The sequence below is a fragment of the Trachypithecus francoisi genome, unplaced genomic scaffold (assembly GCF_009764315.1).
Source record: "Trachypithecus francoisi isolate TF-2019V2 unplaced genomic scaffold, Tfra_2.0 Lachesis_group5, whole genome shotgun sequence".
In the NCBI taxonomy this organism is placed as follows: domain Eukaryota; kingdom Metazoa; phylum Chordata; class Mammalia; order Primates; family Cercopithecidae; genus Trachypithecus; species Trachypithecus francoisi.
Window position 1 is genome coordinate 97,510,534 of NW_022681470.1, and position 20,881 is coordinate 97,531,414.

Sequence of the window (20,881 nt, forward strand, 5' to 3'; positions counted from 1 at the left end):
AAGAGTTCGAGAGCAGCCTGACCAACAAGGTGAAACCTAAAAATGCAAAAATTAGCCATGTGTGGTGCCAGGCACCTGTAATCCCAGCTACTCAGGAAGCTGAGGCTTGAGAATAGCTTGAACCCAGGAGGCTGAGGTTGCATTGAGCCCAGATGGCACCACTGCACTTCAGCCGGGGCAACGGAGCGAGACTCTGTCTAAAAAAAAAAAAAAAAAAAAAAAATGCCGGGCACAGTGGCTCATGCCTGTAATCCAGCACTTTGGGAGGCCAAGGCAGGCGGATACCTGAGATCAGGAGTTCAAGACCAGCCTGGTCAACATAGTGAAACCCCGTCTCTACTAAAAACACACAAAAAATTAGCCTGGCTTGGTGGGGGGCGCCTGTAATCACAGCTACTCGGGAGGCTGAGGCAGGAGAATCGCTTGAACGGGGGAGGCGGAGGTTGCAGTAAGCTGAGATTGCGCCATTGTACTCCAGCCTGGGTGACAAGAGTGAAACTCCATCTCAAAAAAAAAAAGACTGCAGTGAGCCCAGATGGTGCCACTACACTACAGCCTAGGTGACACAGCAAAACCCTGTCTCAATAATTAATTAAAGTAAAATAAACGGAATAAACAACCATTATAGTTATCTGTTGGTTGAGTAAATGAATGAATGAAAGGCATGAAGTTTGCATTAAAGGATGGAGGAACTGGAGTTAAAGGAATGAGCCAGGCAGCTGTTGCCATTATCCATGTGGAAGGAGATGAAGGACTGGACCAGGATGCAGACAGATGAGAGGTAACAGGCATATGTTAAAATAAACCACTGGTGATAGAATAGATAGACGCATCCAAAGAAATATTGTTCTTACCATGACTGAGATTGAGGATGAATCCATTCACTTTAGAATATCACAGCACTGAATGATTTTGAGATTTTAATGAGTGTTACAGGGTTTTAAAGTAACCTTTTCCACCCTATTTTAAAAATATGAGGCCGGGCGTGGTGGCTCAAGCCTGTAATCCCAGCACTTTGGGAGGCCGAGGCGGGCGGATCACGAGGTCAGGAGATCGAGACCATCCTGGCGAACACGGTGAAACCCCGTCTCTACTAAAAAAATACAAAAAACTAGCCGGGCGAGGTGGCGGCGCCTGTAGTCCCAGCTACTCGGGAGGCTGAGGCAGGAAAATGGCGGGAACCCGGGAGGCGGAGCTTGCAGTGAGCTGAGATCCGGCCACTGCACTCCAGCCTGGGCGACAGAGCGAGACTCCGTCTCAAAAAAAAAATAAATAAATAAAAATAAAATAAAAAAAAAATGAAACAAGTTATTCTTCTGTAGTTTAAACAATCTTCAGTTTTTTAGATGAAGGCCTAAACTAAGATTTGGGGGAGTGCCACTTCCTCCCTACCATTCCTCACTCTTCTTCTTCTCCACAATTTCCCTTTCTCCACTCCCATTACCTTTTCCAGTTCTATCATTCATTTTAGTTCTATCATAAATTTGCTAGAATTTGAAATAACCTTTTGCTATTAAACCAAGGCAAACACTATATGTGTAGTCTATGGCCTTAAATAAATGAATCTAGGCCGGGCGCGGTGGCTCAAGCCTGTAATCCCAGCACTTTGGGAGGCCGAGGCGGGTGGATCACGAGGTCAGGAGATCGAGACCATCCTGGCTAACACGGTGAAACCCCGTCTCTACTAAAAAAAAAAATACAAAAAACTAGCCGGGTGCGGTGGCGGGCGCCTGTAGTCCCAGCTACTCGGAGGCTGAGGCGGGAGAATGGCGGGAACCCGGGAGGCGGAGCTTGCAGTGAGCCGAGATCGCGCCACTGCACTCCAGCCTGGGCGACACAGCGAGACTCCGCTCTCAAAAAAAAATAAATAAAATAAATAAAATAAATAAATCTATTATTTATTTTTGTAGCTAATAATCAGCCTTCTTCAGAAATTAAAGCAAATGCTACATTCACACAGCATAATAAATGGGGGAATTAATGTCACTGTATATTTGTCTAAGTGTTTTACTTAATGTTGTGGTTTCTCAGTAGCACTACTTCTTCATCCAGAAACATCCTGCTGATTCTATCCTATGTGAAAAATCTGTTCAGCGTTTTATACGGAGAGTTGGCTGGATACAGATACATATATCTCACAGTATTTCTTAAGAAATGCTCAGGTTGGCTGGGCATGGTGGCTCACCTGTAATCCCAGCACTCTGGGAGGCTGAGGCGAGTGGATCACCTGAGGTTAGGAGTTCAAGACCAGCCTGGCCAACATGGTAAAACCTCACCTCTATTAAAAATACAAAAGAAAAATTAGCCTGGCATGGTGGCGTGTGCCTGTAATCCCAGTTTACTCGGGAGGCTGAGGCACGAGAATCGCTTCAACCTGGGAGGTGGAGGTTACAGTCAGCCGAGATCACGCCACTGCACTCTAGCCTGGGCGACAGAGGGATAATCTATCTCAAAAAAAAATGCTCAGGCTGGGTACAGTGGAGCCAGGCCTGTAATTCCAGCTACTTGGGAGGCTGAGGTGGGAGGATTGCTTGAGCCTAGGAGCTTGAGAACAGCCAGGGCAACATGGCAAAACCCCATCTCTACAAGAAAATTAGCCAGGCATAGTGGTGTGCACCTGTAGACCCAGCTACTTGGGAGGCTGAAGTAGGGAGAGTGCTTGAGCCCAGGAGGTAGAGGCTGCAGTGAGCCAAGATGGCACCGCTACACTCCAGCCTGGGTGACAAAGGAGCAAGACCCTGTCTCAAAATAAAAAAAAAAAAAAAAAAGAAAAGAAATGTTCATAAAGCCAGGCAACGGGCCATGCACCTGTAGCCCTAGCTACTTGGGAGGCTGAGGTGGGAGGACTGCCTGAGTCCAGGATTTCAAGGCTGAAGTGAACAATGATTGTGCCACTACACCCCAGCCTTAATAGACAGAGCAAGACCTCATCTCTAAAAATAAAAAAGTTCATAGGGAGGCATTTGTTTACTGGAATAATCAGGCCAGACAGCGTGGCTCACACCTGTAATCCCAGCACTTTGGGAGGTGAGGCAGAAGATTGCTTGAGCCTAGGAGTTCGAGACCAGCCTCAGCAACATGGCGAGATCTCATCTCTACAAAAAAATAGAAAAAATTAGCTGGGCATGGTGCTGTGTGCCTGTAGTTCCAGCTACTCAGGAGGCTGAGGTGGAAGGATCACTTGAGCCTGGGAGGTCAAGGCTGCAGTGAGCCGAGATGGCACCACTACATTCCAGCCTAGGTGACAGAGCGAGACCCTGTCTCAACAACAACAAACCCACAGTGACTTAACTATTCTGAAGCTGAGTTTCCATAAAATGGAATAAAATCTGTTTCATTTGCTTGTAATGAGGAATAAATGAGTTAATGTTTGTATTCATACACAGCAGGGGGCTCAAGCAATAACTGCTGGCTTCTTTTTCATTACCCTGAAAAAAAAGCCTATGTATCTAAGTATCCACATATTGTTCAGAAAAAAAATTCACTCTCTTATAAAAGTTTCTTTAACTCAAGGGTGTTTAAAATATAACTGGAGGCTAGGCGCGGTGGCTCACACCTGTAATCCCAGCACTTTGGGAGGCTGAGGCGGGCAGATCTCAAGTCCAGGAGTTTGAGACCAGCCTGGCCAACATGGTGAAACCCTGTCTCTACTAAAAATACAAAAATTAGCTGGGAGTGGTGGCTCATGCCTGTAATTGCAGCTACTCGGGAGGCTGAGGCAGGAGAATTGCTTGAACCTGGGAGGCAGAGGTTGCAGTGAGTCAAGATTGCACCATTGCACTCTAGCCTGGGCAACAGAGTGAGACTCTGTCCTAAAAAAAAAAAAAGATATAACTAGAGTCGTATTTTACTGACTTTTGAATAAGCCAACTTCTTTCCCCAGTTTGTAAACAAGACAAATAAATGACATTATCTTACTCTGTTGGTAATTTCCTGCCCTCCCCACACCTCAATGTGCAAAACATACATACCTTCCTACCAAAGCTAGAGGCTCCGTGTGTACACAGGATAGCATAGGTTCCCATAGGGTCACCCACCATCCAAGTGCAAAACCATCTACACCTAGAGTGGCTCCTTGGGATCTTACATAGAGGTAAGTGATTTTTTTTTTTTAATCAAAAGATAATTTTCTAAAAATAGGTTCAGTGAAGTGAGAAATTTTAGAGCATATCACAAATGTTAAGCTTTTTAATTTAATTTAATTTTTTTTTTGAGACAGAGTCTCACTCTGTCACCCAGGCTGGAGTGCAGTGATGCAATCTCAGAGTCTCCCTCTGTCACCCAGGCTGGAGTGCAGTGATGCAATCTCGGCTCACTGCAACCTCTGCCTCCTGGTTTTAAACAATTCTCCCTGCCTCAGCCTCCTGAGTATCTGGGATTACAGGCACCCACCACCAGGCCTGGCTAATTTTTGTTTTTTTTTTTTTTTTAAGTAGAGACAGGGTTTTGCCCTGTTGGCCAGGCTGGTCTTGAACTCTTGACCTCAGGTGATCCACCCACCTCAGCCTCCCAACGTGCTAGGATTACAGGCATGAGCCACCATTCCCAGCCACAAATGTTATGCTTTTAAATTTAACATGAGGGGAAAGAATAGCATTCAGTTTTACAATTTGACAACTAAGGAGACCGAGGAGAAAAAAGACAAATGTGGAGAAGGAAAACATAACTTAGTCAAAATATTTATTTAAAAACCATTTTTGGGCCGGGCGCGGTGGCTCAAGCCTGTAATCCCAGCACTTTGGGAGGCCGAGACGGGCGGATCACAAGGTCAGGAGATCGAGACCATCCTGGCTAACACAGTGAAACCCCGTCTCTACTAAAAATACAAAAACTAGCCGGGCGAGGTGGCGGGCGCCTGTAGTCCCAGCTACTGGGGAGGCTGAGGCAGGAGAATGGCGTAAACCCGGGAGGCGGAGCTTGCAGTGAGCCGAGATCTGGCCACTGCACTCTAGTCCGGGCGACAGAGCGAGACTCCGCCTCAAAAAAAAAAAAAAAAAAAAAAATCATTTTTGGCCGGGCGTGGTGGCTCATGCCTATAATCCCAGCACTTTGGGAGGATGAGGTAGGTGGATCACTTGAGGTCAGGAGTTTGAGACCAGCCTGGCCAACATGGTGAAACACTGTCTCTACGAAAAATACAAAAATTAGCCAGGTGTGGTGGTGGGTGACTGTAATCCCAGCTACTTAAGAAGCTGAGGCAAGAGAATGGCTCCAAACCGGGAGATGGAGTTGGCAGTGAGCTGAGATGGCGCCACTGCATTCTAGCCTGGGCAACAGAGTGAGACTCCGTCTCAATTTAAAAAAAAAGAAAAAGAAAAAAATACATATATACATATATATATTTTAACGAAATCATTTTCGAAAAATAACTATATTTTCCAAAACAAGAAAAAAATCAGTGAGACAATTGGCATTGTTTTTAAAGGGGGACATTTCTTTCATGTCAGACGGTTCTCATATCTGCTTCTGCATTCAATCTGTGTGTGTGTGTGTGTGTGTGTGTGTGTGTGTGTAAGAGTCTTACTCTGTCACCCAGGCTGGAGTGCAGTGGCATAACCGCAACTCACTGCAACCTCCACCTCCCAGGTTCAAGCAATTCTTCTGCCTAAGTCTTTCCACAGATGCACACCACCACGCCTGGCTAATTTTTGTGATTTTTGGTAGAGACACAGTGGCTCACACCTATAATCCCAGCATTTTGGGAGGCCAAGGTGGGCAGATCATCTGAGGTCGGAAGTTCGAGACCAGCCTGGGCAACATGGTGAAACCCTGTCTCTACTAAAGATACAAAAATTAGCTGGGTGTGGTGCTGTGCATCTGTAATCCCAGCACTTTGGGAGGATGAGGTAGGTGGATCACTTGAGGTCAGGAGTTTGAGACCAGCCTGGCCAACATGGTGAAACACTGTCTCTACGAAAAATACAAAAATTAGCCAGGTGTGGTGGTGGGTGACTGTAATCCCAGCTACTTAAGAAGCTGAGGCAAGAGAATGGCTCCAAACCGGGAGATGGAGTTGGCAGTGAGCTGAGATGGCGCCACTGCATTCTAGCCTGGGCAACAGAGTGAGACTCCGTCTCAATTTAAAAAAAAAAGAAAAAGAAAAAAATACATATATACATATATATATTTTAACGAAATCATTTTCGAAAAATAACTATATTTTCCAAAACAAGAAAAAAATCAGTGAGACAATTGGCATTGTTTTTAAAGGGGGACATTTCTTTCATGTCAGACGGTTCTCATATCTGCTTCTGCATTCAATCTGTGTGTGTGTGTGTGTGGTGTGTGTGTGTGTGTAAGAGTCTTACTCTGTCACCCAGGCTGGAGTGCAGTGGCATAACCGCAACTCACTGCAACCTCCACCTCCCAGGTTCAAGCAATTCTTCTGCCTAAGTCTTTCCACAGATGCACACCACCACGCCTGGCTAATTTTTGTGATTTTTGGTAGAGACACAGTGGCTCACACCTATAATCCCAGCATTTTGGGAGGCCAAGGTGGGCAGATCATCTGAGGTCGGAAGTTCGAGACCAGCCTGGGCAACATGGTGAAACCCTGTCTCTACTAAAGATACAAAAATTAGCTGGGTGTGGTGCTGTGCATCTGTAATCCCAGCACTTTGGGAGGCCGAGGCGGGCGGATCACTCGAGACCAGCCTGGCCAACATAGTGAAACCCTGTCTCTACTAAAAATATAAAAATTAGCTGGGTGTGGTGGCATGCACCTGTAATCCCAGCTACTTGGGAGGCTAAGGCACGATAATCGCTTGAACTCGGGAGGCAGAGTTTGCAGTTAGCTGAGATCACACCACTGCACTCCAGCCTGGGCAACAAAGCAAGACCCTGTCTCAGAAAAAAACAAAAACAAAAAACAGAAGATGATAAAAAAACAAAACAAACAAACAAAAACCTCCAGAAAAAGGCAGAAAGACAGTCATAAAAGGATGCAAAGAAATTTACACATATGGGACTGGCACAGTGGCTCACGCCTGTAATCCCAGCACTTCGGGAGGCCGAGGCGGGTGGATCACAAATTCAAGAGATCAAGACAATCCTGGCCAACATGATGAAACCCTGTCTCTACTAAAAATACAAAAATTAGCTGGGCATGGGCGACGCATGCCTGTAATCCCAGCTACTTGGGAGGCTGAGGCAGGAGAATCACTTGAACCCAGGAGGCGGAAGATCCCTTCAGCCAAGATCGCGCCACTGCACTCCAGCCTGGGTGACAGAGTGAGACTCTGCAAAGGAAGGAAGGAGGGAGGATGGGAAGGAAGGGAGGGAGGGAGGAAGAGGAGGGAGGGAGAGGGGGAGGGAGGGAGGAAGGGAAGGGAGGACGGAGGGAGGGAGGGAAGGGAGGAATTTACACATATGAACCCTTAGAGCTATAAATAGGAAACTTAAACTCTTCTACTCATGTTTGTGTGTGTATTTTTAGTGGGGTGGTCTATAGCTGACTAGCTATAAAAAGTTCCTGCTTCAAATTTGAACAGAGATGTTCCTGAAATTTTTTCTGTCATTGGAAAATAAGAAAACTTCCTACTATAAAAAAGGTTGTCACGTCTTTCTACAGTGTTTCAAAAGGCTAGTCTTGTGGCTGTTTGGAAAGCTATCCCTTGAGGGGATACATGACATTTTAAACTCTAGGCTAAAGCAGGGTCACCGCCTCATGATATTTGCGGGACAGCTGATTGGAAACTGGCCAAGAGCTAGTGGGCCTAACGTGGACTGCTGATTCCCCCCACTCCAGACCAGTGGTGAGAATTGTTGTTGTTGTTGTTGTTTTGAGATGGAGTCTCGCTCTGTTGCCCAGGCTGGAGTGCAATGGTGCAGTCTTGGCTCACTGCAACCTCCGCCTCTCAGGTTTAAGTGATCCTCCTGCCTCACCCTCCCGAGTAGCTGGGATTACAGGCATGCACCACTATGCCCAGCTAACTTTTGTATTTTAGTAGAGATGGGTTTTCACCATGTCGGTCAGGCTGGTCTCAAACTCCTGACCTTGGTTGATCCACCCACCTTGGCTTCCCAAAGTGCTGGGATTACAGGTGTTGAGCCACCATGCCAGGCCGATAATTTTTTATTTTTTTTGAGACAGGGTCTCACTCCATTGTTCAGGCTGGAGTGCAGTGCTGGGATTACAGGCGTGAGCCATCATGCCAGGCCGATAATTTTTTATTTTGTTTGAGACAGGGTCTCACTCCATTGTCCAGGCTGGAGTGCAGTGGCATGATCTCGGCTCACTGCAGCCTCTGTCTCCCAGGCTCAAGTGATCCTCCTACCTCAGCCTCCTAAGTAGCTGGGACTACAGGTGCATGCCACCATGCTAGCTAGTCTAATTTTTATATTTTGTAGAGACGTGGTTTCACCATGTTGCCCAGGCTGGTCTCAAACCCCTGAGCTCAAGCAGTACGCCCACCTCAGCCTCCCAAAGTGCTGGGATTAGAGGTGTGAGCCACTGTGCCCAGCCGACAAATTTAAACCATCTTTGGCACTCTTGTCCCCATTCTTTGTTCATCTTTCATACTGTACTCCCACTTTAACCTAGCTTGTCTGCTTGCCCTCTCCTCATGATAATGAACAAATTCCCATTTCTATTCTTCAACATACAATTTTTTTGCTTTCAGAATGCTCACTCGTCTTTTATTTTGCTGGGTTATATCCAATATCTATTCTAAGACCTGACTCACAATATTTCTAAGAAGCCTTCCATTCATTCATTCACCATATACTGATGTGTTTGTGTGTGTGTGTGTGTGTGTGTCCATACACATATAGGCCTTCCAAATTAACTTAAACTCTACTATGTTCCTTCAACAATTAGGTTAGGTACCCCATTTGTTCTGTTGTACATTCTGCATGTTTTACACAGGCATTTTCAAGCCATTACACTTTATTCTGCCTTCCAATTAAACATTGTAGTAGTGAATCTTTCATCATCTATCCTGTATGATTGTCCCAATAATTAATAATAAAGTAGTATAGTAGCAACTTGTACTCTCTTGATCCTCACAAAACCCTGTAATGGGCTAATATTACTTCATCCATATGTCTTCTTTGTAGACATAGAAACTGAGGTTCAAAGAGGTTACATTAGTTATTCCAAATCAAACAGCTTGTAAGTGGCAGGGAAGATGACATTCAAGACCCGGGCTCAAATAACTAGCCTCAATGTATTATGTAAGGCCCTAATGAGGGGCATTGAATATTAAGTAAAGCCCTAGGAAAGACGCTGAGACAGAGGTTCTGAGGACAAAGAGGGCTCTAAATCAACAATGTTAACCGAAAAATACACAAAGCTAGCTGGGTGAGGTGACTCAGGCCTATAATCCCAGCACTTTGGTACCTGAGGTCGGCAGATTGCTTGAGGCTAGCAGTTCGAGACCAGCGTGGGCAACATAGCAAGACCCTGTCTTTACAAAACAAACAAACGAAAATTACACAAAAGCAACACCAGAGGCCCATTTGCATGGCGTGTTTTTGTTTATTTGTTTCGCCTAATATGGCTTCGTTTTGTTTGGAAGAAGGGATTGTGCCCTCCAAGCCTTTGTCATTTCATTCACCTCTCCCAACCTGGCCCTGTCCAGCCCCTCCCAGGAAGTCTCGGCGTATGGATGCTGGAGGTCACAGGCTGCCCAGGCTGGTGGTGACCTCGGAGACAGAACCACGGCCTCGAGTCGGGCCTCTCTAACGGCGAAAGACTGACGCGGTCGGACCGCGCCATTCCCGAAACGTTAAGGGGTTTAACCTCCGCATCGTCCTCAAAGATGAGTAGGAAAAGGGCTGTGAGGGAGAACTTCTTCCCCGTCCGCCGTCTTCCTGCTCGCCCTTCTGGAAACCCAGCGTCCATCCCACGGCCTGATTTACTAGGGGAGTCTTGTAGCGTAGGGGATGGGGAAAAGTCATTGATTACGGTAATTTTGTTGGTTACTCAAACGGTCATTTACATATAATTTGCATGTTAATATAATTCTGGAAGTATGCATACGTCCATACTTCTCTAACAGGGCACCCACGCCCGCCAGCTCACCCTACTTATGCAGCAAATTTTATTTCTCTCTCGGCTTCTTTAGCCTCTCAAACACTATCGCTTAGGCCCGCTTCCTAAAGATTGTCCCCTCCTCCCACCCGTAAGCTCCTCCCTTCGCCCTCTCTCCCTCGCGAGCTTCCAAACATCTTTTCCCCGCCCCCTTTTCTATTTCTGAACAGGCATGTTCCGGGCAGCTCATCCGACTCCTTAGATTACTATGGGATGGGTAGGGTCCTGAGCGTTGGAGAAGCAGGAAAGCGTAACCTGGAAAGAAGGGCTTGGCTTGGACTCAGGAGAAGAATACTACATCGAGACCTGCTGGGGAATTTTATTTTATTTTATTTTATTTTATTTTATTTTATTTTATTTTTTTCGTCTTCGTTGAACTGAGGAAGGAAGAGGAGGTTGTGTGGCCTGGTCGAACTTGTGGCAGCCTGAAGGCCCCCTCAGGCGGCGCCGCGGGCAGCCCCGCAGCCGGGGCCTGGTGCAGCCGCTGCGGCCGCTGTCAGGGAAGCGCAGGCGGCCAATGGAACCCGGGAGCGGTCGCTGCTGCTGAGGCGGCGGTGTCGGCAGTCCGACCGCGACTGCCCGCACCCCCTCCGCGGGGGTCCCCCAGAGGTAAGCTACTCCTCCTCCATGAGTCACCTTTGCCCTGTTGGGAGGGTGGTCGCTCTCCCACCCTGTCCCGCACAGTCTTCTCCACCTGAGTTCGACTACGAAACTGCCCTCCTGGTGTCAACTGCACCCCGGGTTCCTTCTCCACCCTTTCCTCTCAGGCCTGGGGTCTTCCTCCGCTTTTTGGCTTCCTCTTCTATTAGCTCCTCCCTCTGCCTCGGGGATTCCCCCTTCCCTTACTCTTATCCCTGTTGCCTACATCTCGCATTATTCTTTTTTTAAGTCATGAACCCTTTCCACATCAGACGACTCCCATAGGCCCATCCTTGTCCTTCCTCGTCGTCTCTGCCCCTGCCCCAAACCTATTCCATGGACTCCACCTTTATCTCTTTTCCTGGTTTGCCCTTTTCTTCCGATGTTCCTGTGCAACTCCAGCACTGGATTCCCATTTCCCTGAGCTAAAGAGTGTATCCCTGTCTTCCTGTGCTGCTTCTGATTCCATTACCTCACCGTCACCCACCCACCCAGCCAGCTCCTGGCTTCCAAGAATTGCCCGTTCCCTTCTCCTCAAGGGATCTCGGGCCCTTGTCATCAATCCCAAAGTACCATTTATATTCTTACTTTGAACCTAGTCCTCACCCTTCTCTGGGATGCATTATGATCCCTACCCTTAACTTTCTTTAGCTTCTCTTTGTCCCTCCTCAATCACCCAACCTTCTAGAGGTTTCTGTCTGTAGGGGAGAGGTTTGACAGTGCCCTTCCCATTCAGGATTTCTAACTTTGACACCTCCCTCGAGTTTCAAGGATTTTGCTGATCCTTGTGACATTTGGCTCTGTTTTTCCCGTGGTCTTCTTGCGTTCTCTGTCACACTCTTTATCTCCACATACCACTTATTTCAGGATCAACTAAACCTTGAACTAAGAAGAAAAATGTGTTGTGAACAGGGGGAGCCTCAGCTGCCTCAGGCCGTTCAGGACAGAAGGGTGTTTCTGAAGGCCGGAGCAAGTTTTGAAGAAGTCCCTATCAGATTACACTTGGTTGACTACTCCGGAGCAGCCACTAGGAGGGATGAACAGGCCTGCGTGGAAATTGAATGAGATTGTGAGAAATCTTGTTTCAGATTATTTAATTTTAGGCTTTTGTTAAAGGAATCACAGAATAGAGTGCCTTCCCACCCCTGTCCAGATCCATGAGGAATCAGTTTACTCTTGTGGTTTACTAGAATAGTTTTGGTTGGGGTTCCATAAGAACTCAGGCCTGGAGTGGGGTAAGGGTGTGACTGGAAAAAGGAACATGAGACAATGGAAAGAGCTTATACATTCAGAATCAGGACTCCTAGGTTCAGCATGTGACTTCCTCACTTGACCTCTAAAGCGATCCTTTTGGAAAGTGGCCCACTCTCTATAGGCATCAGTGCAGTAATAAGTTGGTAGCAGGACGTGGGTTGGGGGAAAAAAATCAGATTTGGTTTATTTGTTTACAAAACATTTTGGGTTCCTCAGGCAAAAGGTATTTATTAGTGGTTTAGTCACCTAGAGAATTTTCCTTCACCTTGATCTTTCTGTCGGATGTTTCTAGTCCACAACCAGGGGTGTAAGTCATTTTGAAAGACAAGCTCCAGGCCTGCTTCTTTCATCTGCTTTGCTTTTTCGCCCAGTGCATTAAGTGGCTGATTTTCTTTGCTGTTCCTCATGTACTTGATCCATAACTCCAGATTCTATAGGTGGAAAGTATGTTTGTGGGAAAGCACTTCGAGGAAACTGGCTGGAAAAGAGAACTTGGAGTGAACTGAGACTTAGGCAACTAGTTGCTGTCATGTCTCTCTCAGCCTGTGATAGTGAAAGGGCACATAAGATTCCATTCAGTTTCTGATTCTAGGCCTGTTTGGGAGTAGTTATGTCATCTTATCCCACTTCCTTTCTCTTCCTTGTTGTTAGCCATGGTACAATCTCCTCATAATTCCCCTTATTAGAAGAAGCTTTCCTGCTGGGCGCAGTGGCTCACGCCTGTAGTCCCAGCATTTTGGGAGGCTGAGGCAGGCAGATCACCCGAGGTCAGGAGTTCGAGACCAGCCTGTCCAACATGGTGAAACCCCGTCTCTACTAAAAATACAAAAAATTAGCCAGGCATGGTGGTGGGCTTCTGTAATCCCGGCTACTCAGGAGCCTGAGGCAGGATAATTACTTGAATCCAGGAGGCGGAGATTGCAGTGAGCCGAGGTCACGCCACTGCACTCCAGCCTGGGTGACTGAGTGAAACTCTGTCTCGGGGGGAAAAAAAGAAAAAAGGAGAAGCAGCTTTCCTCCTTGGAAGCATCTCCAACCAGAAATCATATTTCCTCTCGTTTCCCTGCTTTCTTCTTAGAGTTGGGTCCACACTCCATGAGAATGCTGAACACCATGCAAAGCAGCAAATTGAGATTCCTTGATTTGGGGAAGAGATTTGGGAGGAACCCTTCAATAATTGGCATGGGACAAGAGGGGACCCAGTCCAAGTGTATTTGGGACCCGCAGTAGGGAGGAACAATTCAGAGAGAGGTGAGTGCGCAGGCTGCTTTCTTTGCCATCTATCTGTTTCAGTAGTGGCTCCCAGAGCTGGCTTGGGCTCTCCGGCTGGAATCTGCTTATACCAGCTCCATGGCTCTGCACAGAGTTCTCAGCCTGAATCAATATTGACTTAACTACCATGAGACCACTGCCTTCCCTACCCTCCTGCTAGTTGCTTGAGAATGCCCTCTCCTCTAATGCCCACACTCTCTGGGGCCTTGTGTCAGCATTTACCTGGATCCTGGTAGGGCTGGAGCTGGCTTGACTGCCGGGCCCTGAGTTTCTGTAAGGAAAAGGGAGTGCTCGCTCAATCTCTACCTTTACCATTGAGGTCAAAGGGGAGAGATGAGTTGAGACATCCTTAAAGGAAGGTTTGAATTAGACCTTAAAACTTGAGGAGGTACTCCTCAACAGCAGAACAGGCAGCCAAAGATGATATGGAGTCTCTTTTGAGGAGCAACCTCTCTTTAAAAATTATTTTTGGGCCTGGCACCGTGGCTCATGCCTGTATTCCCAGCACTTTGGGAGGCCGAGGTGGGCAGATCACTTGAGGTCAGGAGTTGAAGACCAGCCTGGCATGTTCGAGACAACATGGTGAAACTCTGTCTCTACTAAAAATACAAAAATTAGCCAGGTGTGGTGGCATGTGCCTGTAATCCCAGCTACTCAGGAGGCTGAGGCAGAGAATCGCTTGAACCTGGGAGGCGGAAGTTGCAGTGAGCTGAGATGGCGCCACTGCACTCCAGCCTGGGTGACAAAGCGAGACTCCATCTCAAAAAAAAATTTTTTTGAAGGAATGCATGCATTTGGTAACAAATCCAATGGTACTCAAAGAGTTTATGAAGAAAAACAACAGTCCTGTTTCCGTTCATCCCTACTCCTATTCTCACAGAGTTAACCTCTTTAATTATCTCAGTGTTCTGAAGGTTGTCACCATAGCTTTAGATAAAATGCTAGTTCCTCTGTTTCTTTGTTTTTTTGTTGTTGTTTTTATTTGTTTGTTTGTTTTGAGATGGAGTCTCACTCTGTCGCCCAGGCTAGAGTGCAGTGGCAGGATCTCGGCTCACTGCAACCTCTGCCTTTGGGTTCAAGCAATTCTCCTGCCTCAACCTCCTGAGTAGCTGGGATTACAGGTGCCCACCACTGCACCTGGCTAATTTTTTGCCTTTTTTGGTAGAGATGGGGTTTCACCATGTTGGCCAGGCTTGTCACAAACTCCTGACCTCAGTTGATCCACCCGCCCTGGCTTCCCAGAGTGCTGGGATTACAGTGATCTCGGCCCACTGCAACCTCCGCCTCCCAGGTTTAAGTGATTCTCCTGCCTCAGCCTCCCAGGTAGCTGGGATTACAGGTACCCACCACCACGCCTGGCTAATTTTTTGTATTTTTTAGTAGAGACGGGGTTTCACTGTGTTAGCCAGGCTGATCACAAAGTGCTGACCTCAGGTGATCCACCCACCTCAGCTCCCCAGAGTGCTGGGATTACAGGCACGAGCCACTGCGCCTGGCTGTTTGTTCCTCTATTTCTTTACTTATTGTTACAAACAAGGATTTAGCTTTAGAGGATATACCCCTCATTTACATAATTATGTCATTGTTTTTATTTCTTCTACTGGACACCTGTGTAACTTTAAATAATATTTAATATATTTGAACCTCTCTTTCTTTTCCATTAATTTTTGACAGTCTCTCTTAATTCACCTTGTAGAATGAATGTCAGATATTGGTTTCCTTACCTGTTTTTCCATCTCTTGTGGATCCATCTCAGAGGATTATAAGATGTATAAAAAATGGATAGCGGAGACTATTGTGGTGGCTCATGCCTTGTCATCTCAGCACTTTGGGAGGCCCAGGTGGGGATAGCTTGAGGCCAGGAAGAAGCTTTCCTCCTTGGAAGCAATCCCCAACCAGAAATCATATAGTGAGCCATGACTCCACCACTGCACTCCAACCTGGGCAACAGAGTAAGAGCTTGTCTCTTAAACAGAAAAGGAAAAAAAAAAAAAAAAAAGCAAGGGGTGGGGAAATAAAGGATGCTTTAAAAGGAGGAAAATTGAGCCTGCCTGCCTGCTTGGAAGCAGGGCACTCACTATATCAGATGATCTCTTAAAGCCATTATATGAAAATATAAGAACATAAAAATATCAGAATTGGCTCAAACCAATCCATATTTATCTAGTCCATGGAAAAAGATTTGCAAAAGAGAATGGTGATTAACTGGGTGAGGGGATTGATTTGGGGCTCTTTACCCTTCTGTCCTAGCAGAGACTGATCCTATAAGTCCTTCAATGGAGGCCAGTAGAAAGTTGTTTCCCTAGAATCTTTCGAGGTGATAGGAAATGGGGAGCTAGGTTAACCGATATAAGTGTATATCTTTTCTGTTTTCTCCAGCTGCTGCTCTGCCTGGCCTGCAACAATTCCTTGTCACTCAGACCAGAATTCCCTACTTTGCCCAGTTGGGAGCTGTGGAACTCAGTCAGTTGTCAACACTTCCCATCTTCCACTCCCTTTTCCTAGGGGCCAGCTGTTAGGCTGTGGAACAAGGGCGGCCTCTTCCATTTCCCTTCCATTCTAACTGGAAGGAGAATTTAGGTTCCCAGTGTGAAGTGTAGAGCCTCAGTTGTCTGAACTCCCTTGAAGGCCATAGGAGTCATTTAATATTAAAAATTTAGATTGTCTTCTGTCACTTTTTCTTATTCCTCTGACTTAGAAGGGGAAGGCTGTTGAATACAGGACTTTTTCCTTCACTTTTTCTTTTGCTTTCTAGTCCTTTCACTTTCTTTATAACAGTTACCCTGAAAGGCATTTTTTTTTTTTTTTTTTTTGAGAGAGTCTCACTCTGTTGCCCAGGCTGGAGTGCAGTGGCGCAGTCTCGGCTCACTGCAAGCTCCACCTCCCGGGTTCACACCGTTCTCCTGTCTCAGCCTCCCAAGTAGCTGGGACTACAGGCGCCCACCAGCAGCCCGGCTAATTTTTTGTATTTTTAGTAGAGACAGGGTTTCACCGTGTTAGCCAGGATCGATCTCCTGACCTCGTGATCTGCCCATCTCGGCCTCCCAAAGTGATGGGATTATGGGCGAGAGCTACCACGTCCTGCCCACAGAGGCATATTTTCTTGGCATTCAAAAATAAATGAACCAGGCTGGGCATAGTGGCTCACACCTGTAATCCCAGCACTTTGGGAGGTCGATTGCTTGAGGCAAGGAGTTCAGGACCAGCCTGAGCAACAGAGCGAGACCCTGTGTCTATAAAACAATTTTTTAAATTAAAAAAAATTAAAGAAAATGAATGAACTGATGTTGAGAACCATATCTGGATTTTGGTTTTGGAGAATCCCTTTCCCATTTTTTTTTTTTTTTTGAGATGGAGTCTTGCTCTGTTGCCAGGGTGGAGAGCACACAGTGGCACGATTGGACTCCCTGCAACCTCCGCCTCCCAAGTTCAAGTGATTCTCCTGCCTCAGCCTCCTGAGTAGCTGGGACTATGGGAGTGCACCACCACGTCCAGCTAATTTTTGTCTTTTTAGTAGAGATTGGGTTTCACTATATTGACCAGGATGGTCTCGATCTCTTGACCTTGTGATCCACCCGCCTCGGCCTTCCAAAGTGCTGGGATTACGCGTGCCTAGCCTATTTATTATTATCACTACTATTATTATTATTATTATTTGAGACAGTTTCGCTCTTGTTGTTCAGGCTGGAGTGCAATGGCGCGATCTCAGTTCACTGCAACCTTCGCCTCCCAGGTTCAAGGGATTCTCCTGTCTCAGCCTCCCGAGTAGCTGCGATTACAGGCATGCACCACGAAGCCCAGTCAATTTTTTATTTTTAGTAGAGACGAGGTTTCTCCACGTTGGTCAGGCTGGTCTGGAACTCCCGACCTCAGGTGATCCGCCTGCCTTGGCCTCCCAAAGTGCTGGGATTATAGGCGTGAATCACCACACTGGCCATCTTTTATTATTTAAATTGCTAAAGCAGGCTGGGTGTGGTAGCTCATGCCTATAATCCTAGCACTTTGGGAGGCTGAGCCGGGAAGATCACTTTGAGCCCAGGAGTTTGAGACCAGCCTGGCCAACATGGCGAGACCTTGTCTCTACCAAAAAAATACAAAAATTAGCTGGGTGTGGTGGTGCATGCCTGTAGTCCCAGCTACTTGGGAGGCTGAGGTGGAAGGATCACTTGAGCCCAGGAAGTGGAGGCTGCAGTGAGCTATGATCTCACCACTGTACCACACCCTGGGCAACAGAGCCAGACCCTGTCTCGAAAAAAAAAAAATAGGCCAGGAACTCACACCTGTGATCCCAACACTTTGGGAGGCCGAGGCGGGTACTTCGGGAGTCTGAGGCCAGGAGTTCAAGACCAGCCTGGCCAACATGGTGAAACCCCATCTCTACTAAAAATACAAAAAATTAGCTGGTCATGGTGGTACATGCCTGTAATCCCAGCTACTCAAGCTAAGGCATGAGAATTGCTTGAGCCTGGGAGGTGAAGGTTGCAGTGAGCTGAGATCATGCCACTGCACTCCAGCCTGGGCAGCAGAGTGAAACCCTGTCTCAAAAAAAATAAAAATAAAAATAAGGCCAGGCACGGTGGCTCACATCTGTAATCCTAGCACTTTGGGAGGCCGAGGCAGGCGGATCACCTGAGGTCAGGAGTTTGAGACTGGCTTGGCCAACATGGTGAAACCCTGTCTGTACAAAAAATACAAAAATTAGCCGGGCATGGTGGTGGGTGCCTGTAATCCCAGCTACTTGGGAGGCTGAGGCAGGAGAATCGCTTGAATGCAGGAGGCGGAGGTAGCAGTGAGCTGACATTGTGCCACTGCACTCCACTCCAGCCAGGGCAACACAGTGAGACTCTGTCTCAAAATAAAATAAAATAAAATAAAATAAAATAAAAATAATAGTAATAAAATAGTAAATAACTAAAGCAATTTAACCCTATTCCCTTCAACACCTTCTTCTCCATATGACTTGCTTCAGATGCAGGCAGTGCCTGGGTTCCTGAGACGCCAGGGAAGAGGCCCAGCTCCAGTTGGGTGGTTTCTAGTGGCAGAGCTGCTTACATAGGAGAGGAGGCTGTTTTTCCTGCACCTCTCAACATTGTCTGGCTCCCTGAGGAGTAGAAGCTGCCGGGAGGGAGAGTCTGTTTCATAGCAAAATCCTCTGAATACTGTGATGTGATTCGTAGTTGAGCCCTGGGAGTTTTTCTTTTGCCTGTGAGATAAAAGAGGTGATACTATCCTTATTTGCCTTCCTGGTGCTGGTAATAATCCCAATCGTAGTTAATTGAGGCAGGCATCTGCTAAACTTTCTAGTGAGGTCTGAGACACTATATGTGGGAGAATGTGTGAACTATATTTCCCCTGAAAATTTTGAAAAGTGGACTTCTAGGAGCTTTCAGTGACTTAAAAGTCTGTAGAATAGAGGGAGAGGAAAGGATGTACCAACCATAGAGACTGAGAAAAAGAAGTTGATTGTTTAAGATGATCGAGGCTATCACATGAGTTTCTAAGCAGACCTAAAAAGTAGTGGTCCCAGTTGAATCAGTGACCCTCTGATGAGAGTGCCCTACGAAGGCGTGGCAGGGAATGATTAAAGCTTCCTTCTTACTATTGCTGTGCAACTCACAGTTGCGAGTAGAGACAGATCCACATGGGCAGCCATGCTAGTTCTACTGCTCACAGGGCACTACCTAATTTTGGGAGAGAGCATAGTGAAAGAGTTGCCACCTTCTTACCAATACCAAGCTCAAGCTACATCAGGGATATTAAATTCAGGAATGAACTTGCTTGGCAGAGTTGGCAGAAAGAAACAGAAGTAGCCTTTTTTGGTGTTCTCTGAGAACAGAAGAGTTCCCCATCCATCTTTCTGCAAAACTTTAGTGGTGACTGCTGGGAGGCAGGGAGCTGGACTATATGATAATGGGCAGTGAAAAGTAACCTTGGGCCGGGTGCGGTGGCTCACGCCTGTAATCCTAGCACTTTGGGAGGCTGAGGCGGGCGAATCACGAGGTCAGGAGATCAAGACCATCCTGGCTAACACGGTGAAACCCCACCTCTACTAAAAATACAAAAAATTAGCCGGACGTGGAGGCGGGCGTCTATAGTCCCAGCTACTTGTGAGGCTGAGGCAGGAGAATGGGGTGAACCCAGAAGGCGGAGCTTGCAGTGAGTCGAGATTGCGCCACTGCACTCCAGCCTGGGCGGCAGAGCAAGACTCTGTCTCAAAAAAAAAGTAACCTTAACATTTCAGAGGTACAAGAACAGACGCTGGAAGGGTGGTGGTGGAAAACTGCCTCCCAGAAGGACTAAAGAATCTCTAGGCCTCCTTATTCCACCTACCCAAAGTATTTGCATCCAGCGTCACCAGCGTTGAAGGTGATGTCACTAATATTTGGAAATTACCTGTATTCCAACTCTACAAAATTCTTCCTCTTGCTGATGCTCTTGAGTGTGTCTTAGACTCACTCTATTAGCATTTTTGTGAAGAGACCTCTGAGTCCTTTGTTAGCTATAGTCAGATTCTGGAGCCAGGTTGATCTGATGAAATTTCCCCCTGTTCTGCACTGATTCCAGATTTGGTGAGGCCCTGAAGGATTACTCTGGGAGAGCAGTGGCTTTGGTCAGCAGTGTTCCTTCACTGAACTTCCAACAGTTCCTCTAGAGGAGGTGTTCTTTGTTTTGTGACTCTTGTTCCTCCCTGTTCTTTGGAAGGCCTAGATCTATAAGTCCTAGCCTGATTTCTTTTTGCCTTTTCACAGCCCCTCCAGTTGTTAGAATGTGTGTATGACAGTGGAGGGAGTGGTATTGGGGCAGAGAAGGCTGTCATAATGTCATAAGTATTTTTGGAAGATTCTCAAACAGTTGGAACTCTTCGCTTCCCTTATAGAACAATATCAGTTCTATGTTACATACACACTGGTTAGTAACCTTTTAGGTGATGAGGATTCAACTAGCATTTCTTTTTCTTTTTCTCTTTTTTTTTTTTTTTTTTTTGAGACAGAGTCTTGCTGGTCTTGAACTTCTGACCTCAAGTGATCCACCCACCTCGGCCACCCAGTGTACTGGGATTACAGGCATGAGCCACTGCGCCCAGCCTCAACTAGCATTTATTGAGTACTATTATGTACCAAAGACTGTGCTAGATTCTTTCGTACACGTGATGGTATTTGTTCCACACAGCAACAATGAGAAGGAAGTGTTTTTTCCCAATTTGCAGTTGAGGATACATGGCTTGCATAAGTTGCACATTTCTGAAAGGCTGAATGAGGATTTTGAACCCCAGCCTATTTGCCTTCAAGTCCAGAGCTCTTTCCATTATATGTCAGCAGCCACAGCACTGGAGAAAGAGGGTGTGATGTCATGATGTCAGACAACCAGAGAAATGGCACAGCTTCTTCAGGCTTGATGATAGTTGTTTCAGAGCTGCCTTCTTCTAAGTGAAGCCTGGCATGATATTTGCTGGCCTTTATTTTCTGGGAGCTTTGAGTTTAAAAGGGAAGGTAAAAAAATACCTGTTACTAGAAAAATATATAAAGACTTTAATTTTTTTTTTTTTTTTTTTTTTGAGACAGGGTCTCTGTCTCTAGGCTGGAGTGCAATGGCGCAGTCTCGGCTCACTGCAACCTACACCTCCCAGGTTCAAGTGATTCTCTGGCCTCAACCTCCCCAGTAGCTGGGATTATAGGCACCCAC

At 46.6% G+C, this 20,881-nt stretch overlaps 1 protein-coding gene across 14 annotated transcripts in view; it reads left to right on the top strand.

Moving 5' to 3' along the window:
• Positions 1–10,027: 10,027 nt before the first annotated feature.
• Positions 10,028–20,881, top strand: part of PI4KB (phosphatidylinositol 4-kinase beta) — a 37,261-nt gene continuing 26,407 nt past the window's right edge. Inside the window, exons 1-3 of one of the 14 annotated variants that reach the window (XM_033196336.1) lie at positions 10,030–10,642; positions 11,540–11,741; positions 13,005–13,177. Coding sequence is in view for 4 of the 14 variants with exons in the window: in XM_033196333.1 (XP_033052224.1) it covers positions 11,734–11,741 (8 nt within the window). In the remaining 10 variants the exon portion in view is untranslated. Of the gene's footprint in view, positions 10,643–11,539; positions 11,742–13,004; positions 13,178–20,881 lie in introns of all 14 variants that reach the window. The other 13 variants (XM_033196341.1, XM_033196346.1, XM_033196333.1 and 10 more) reach the window with 13 other exon arrangements.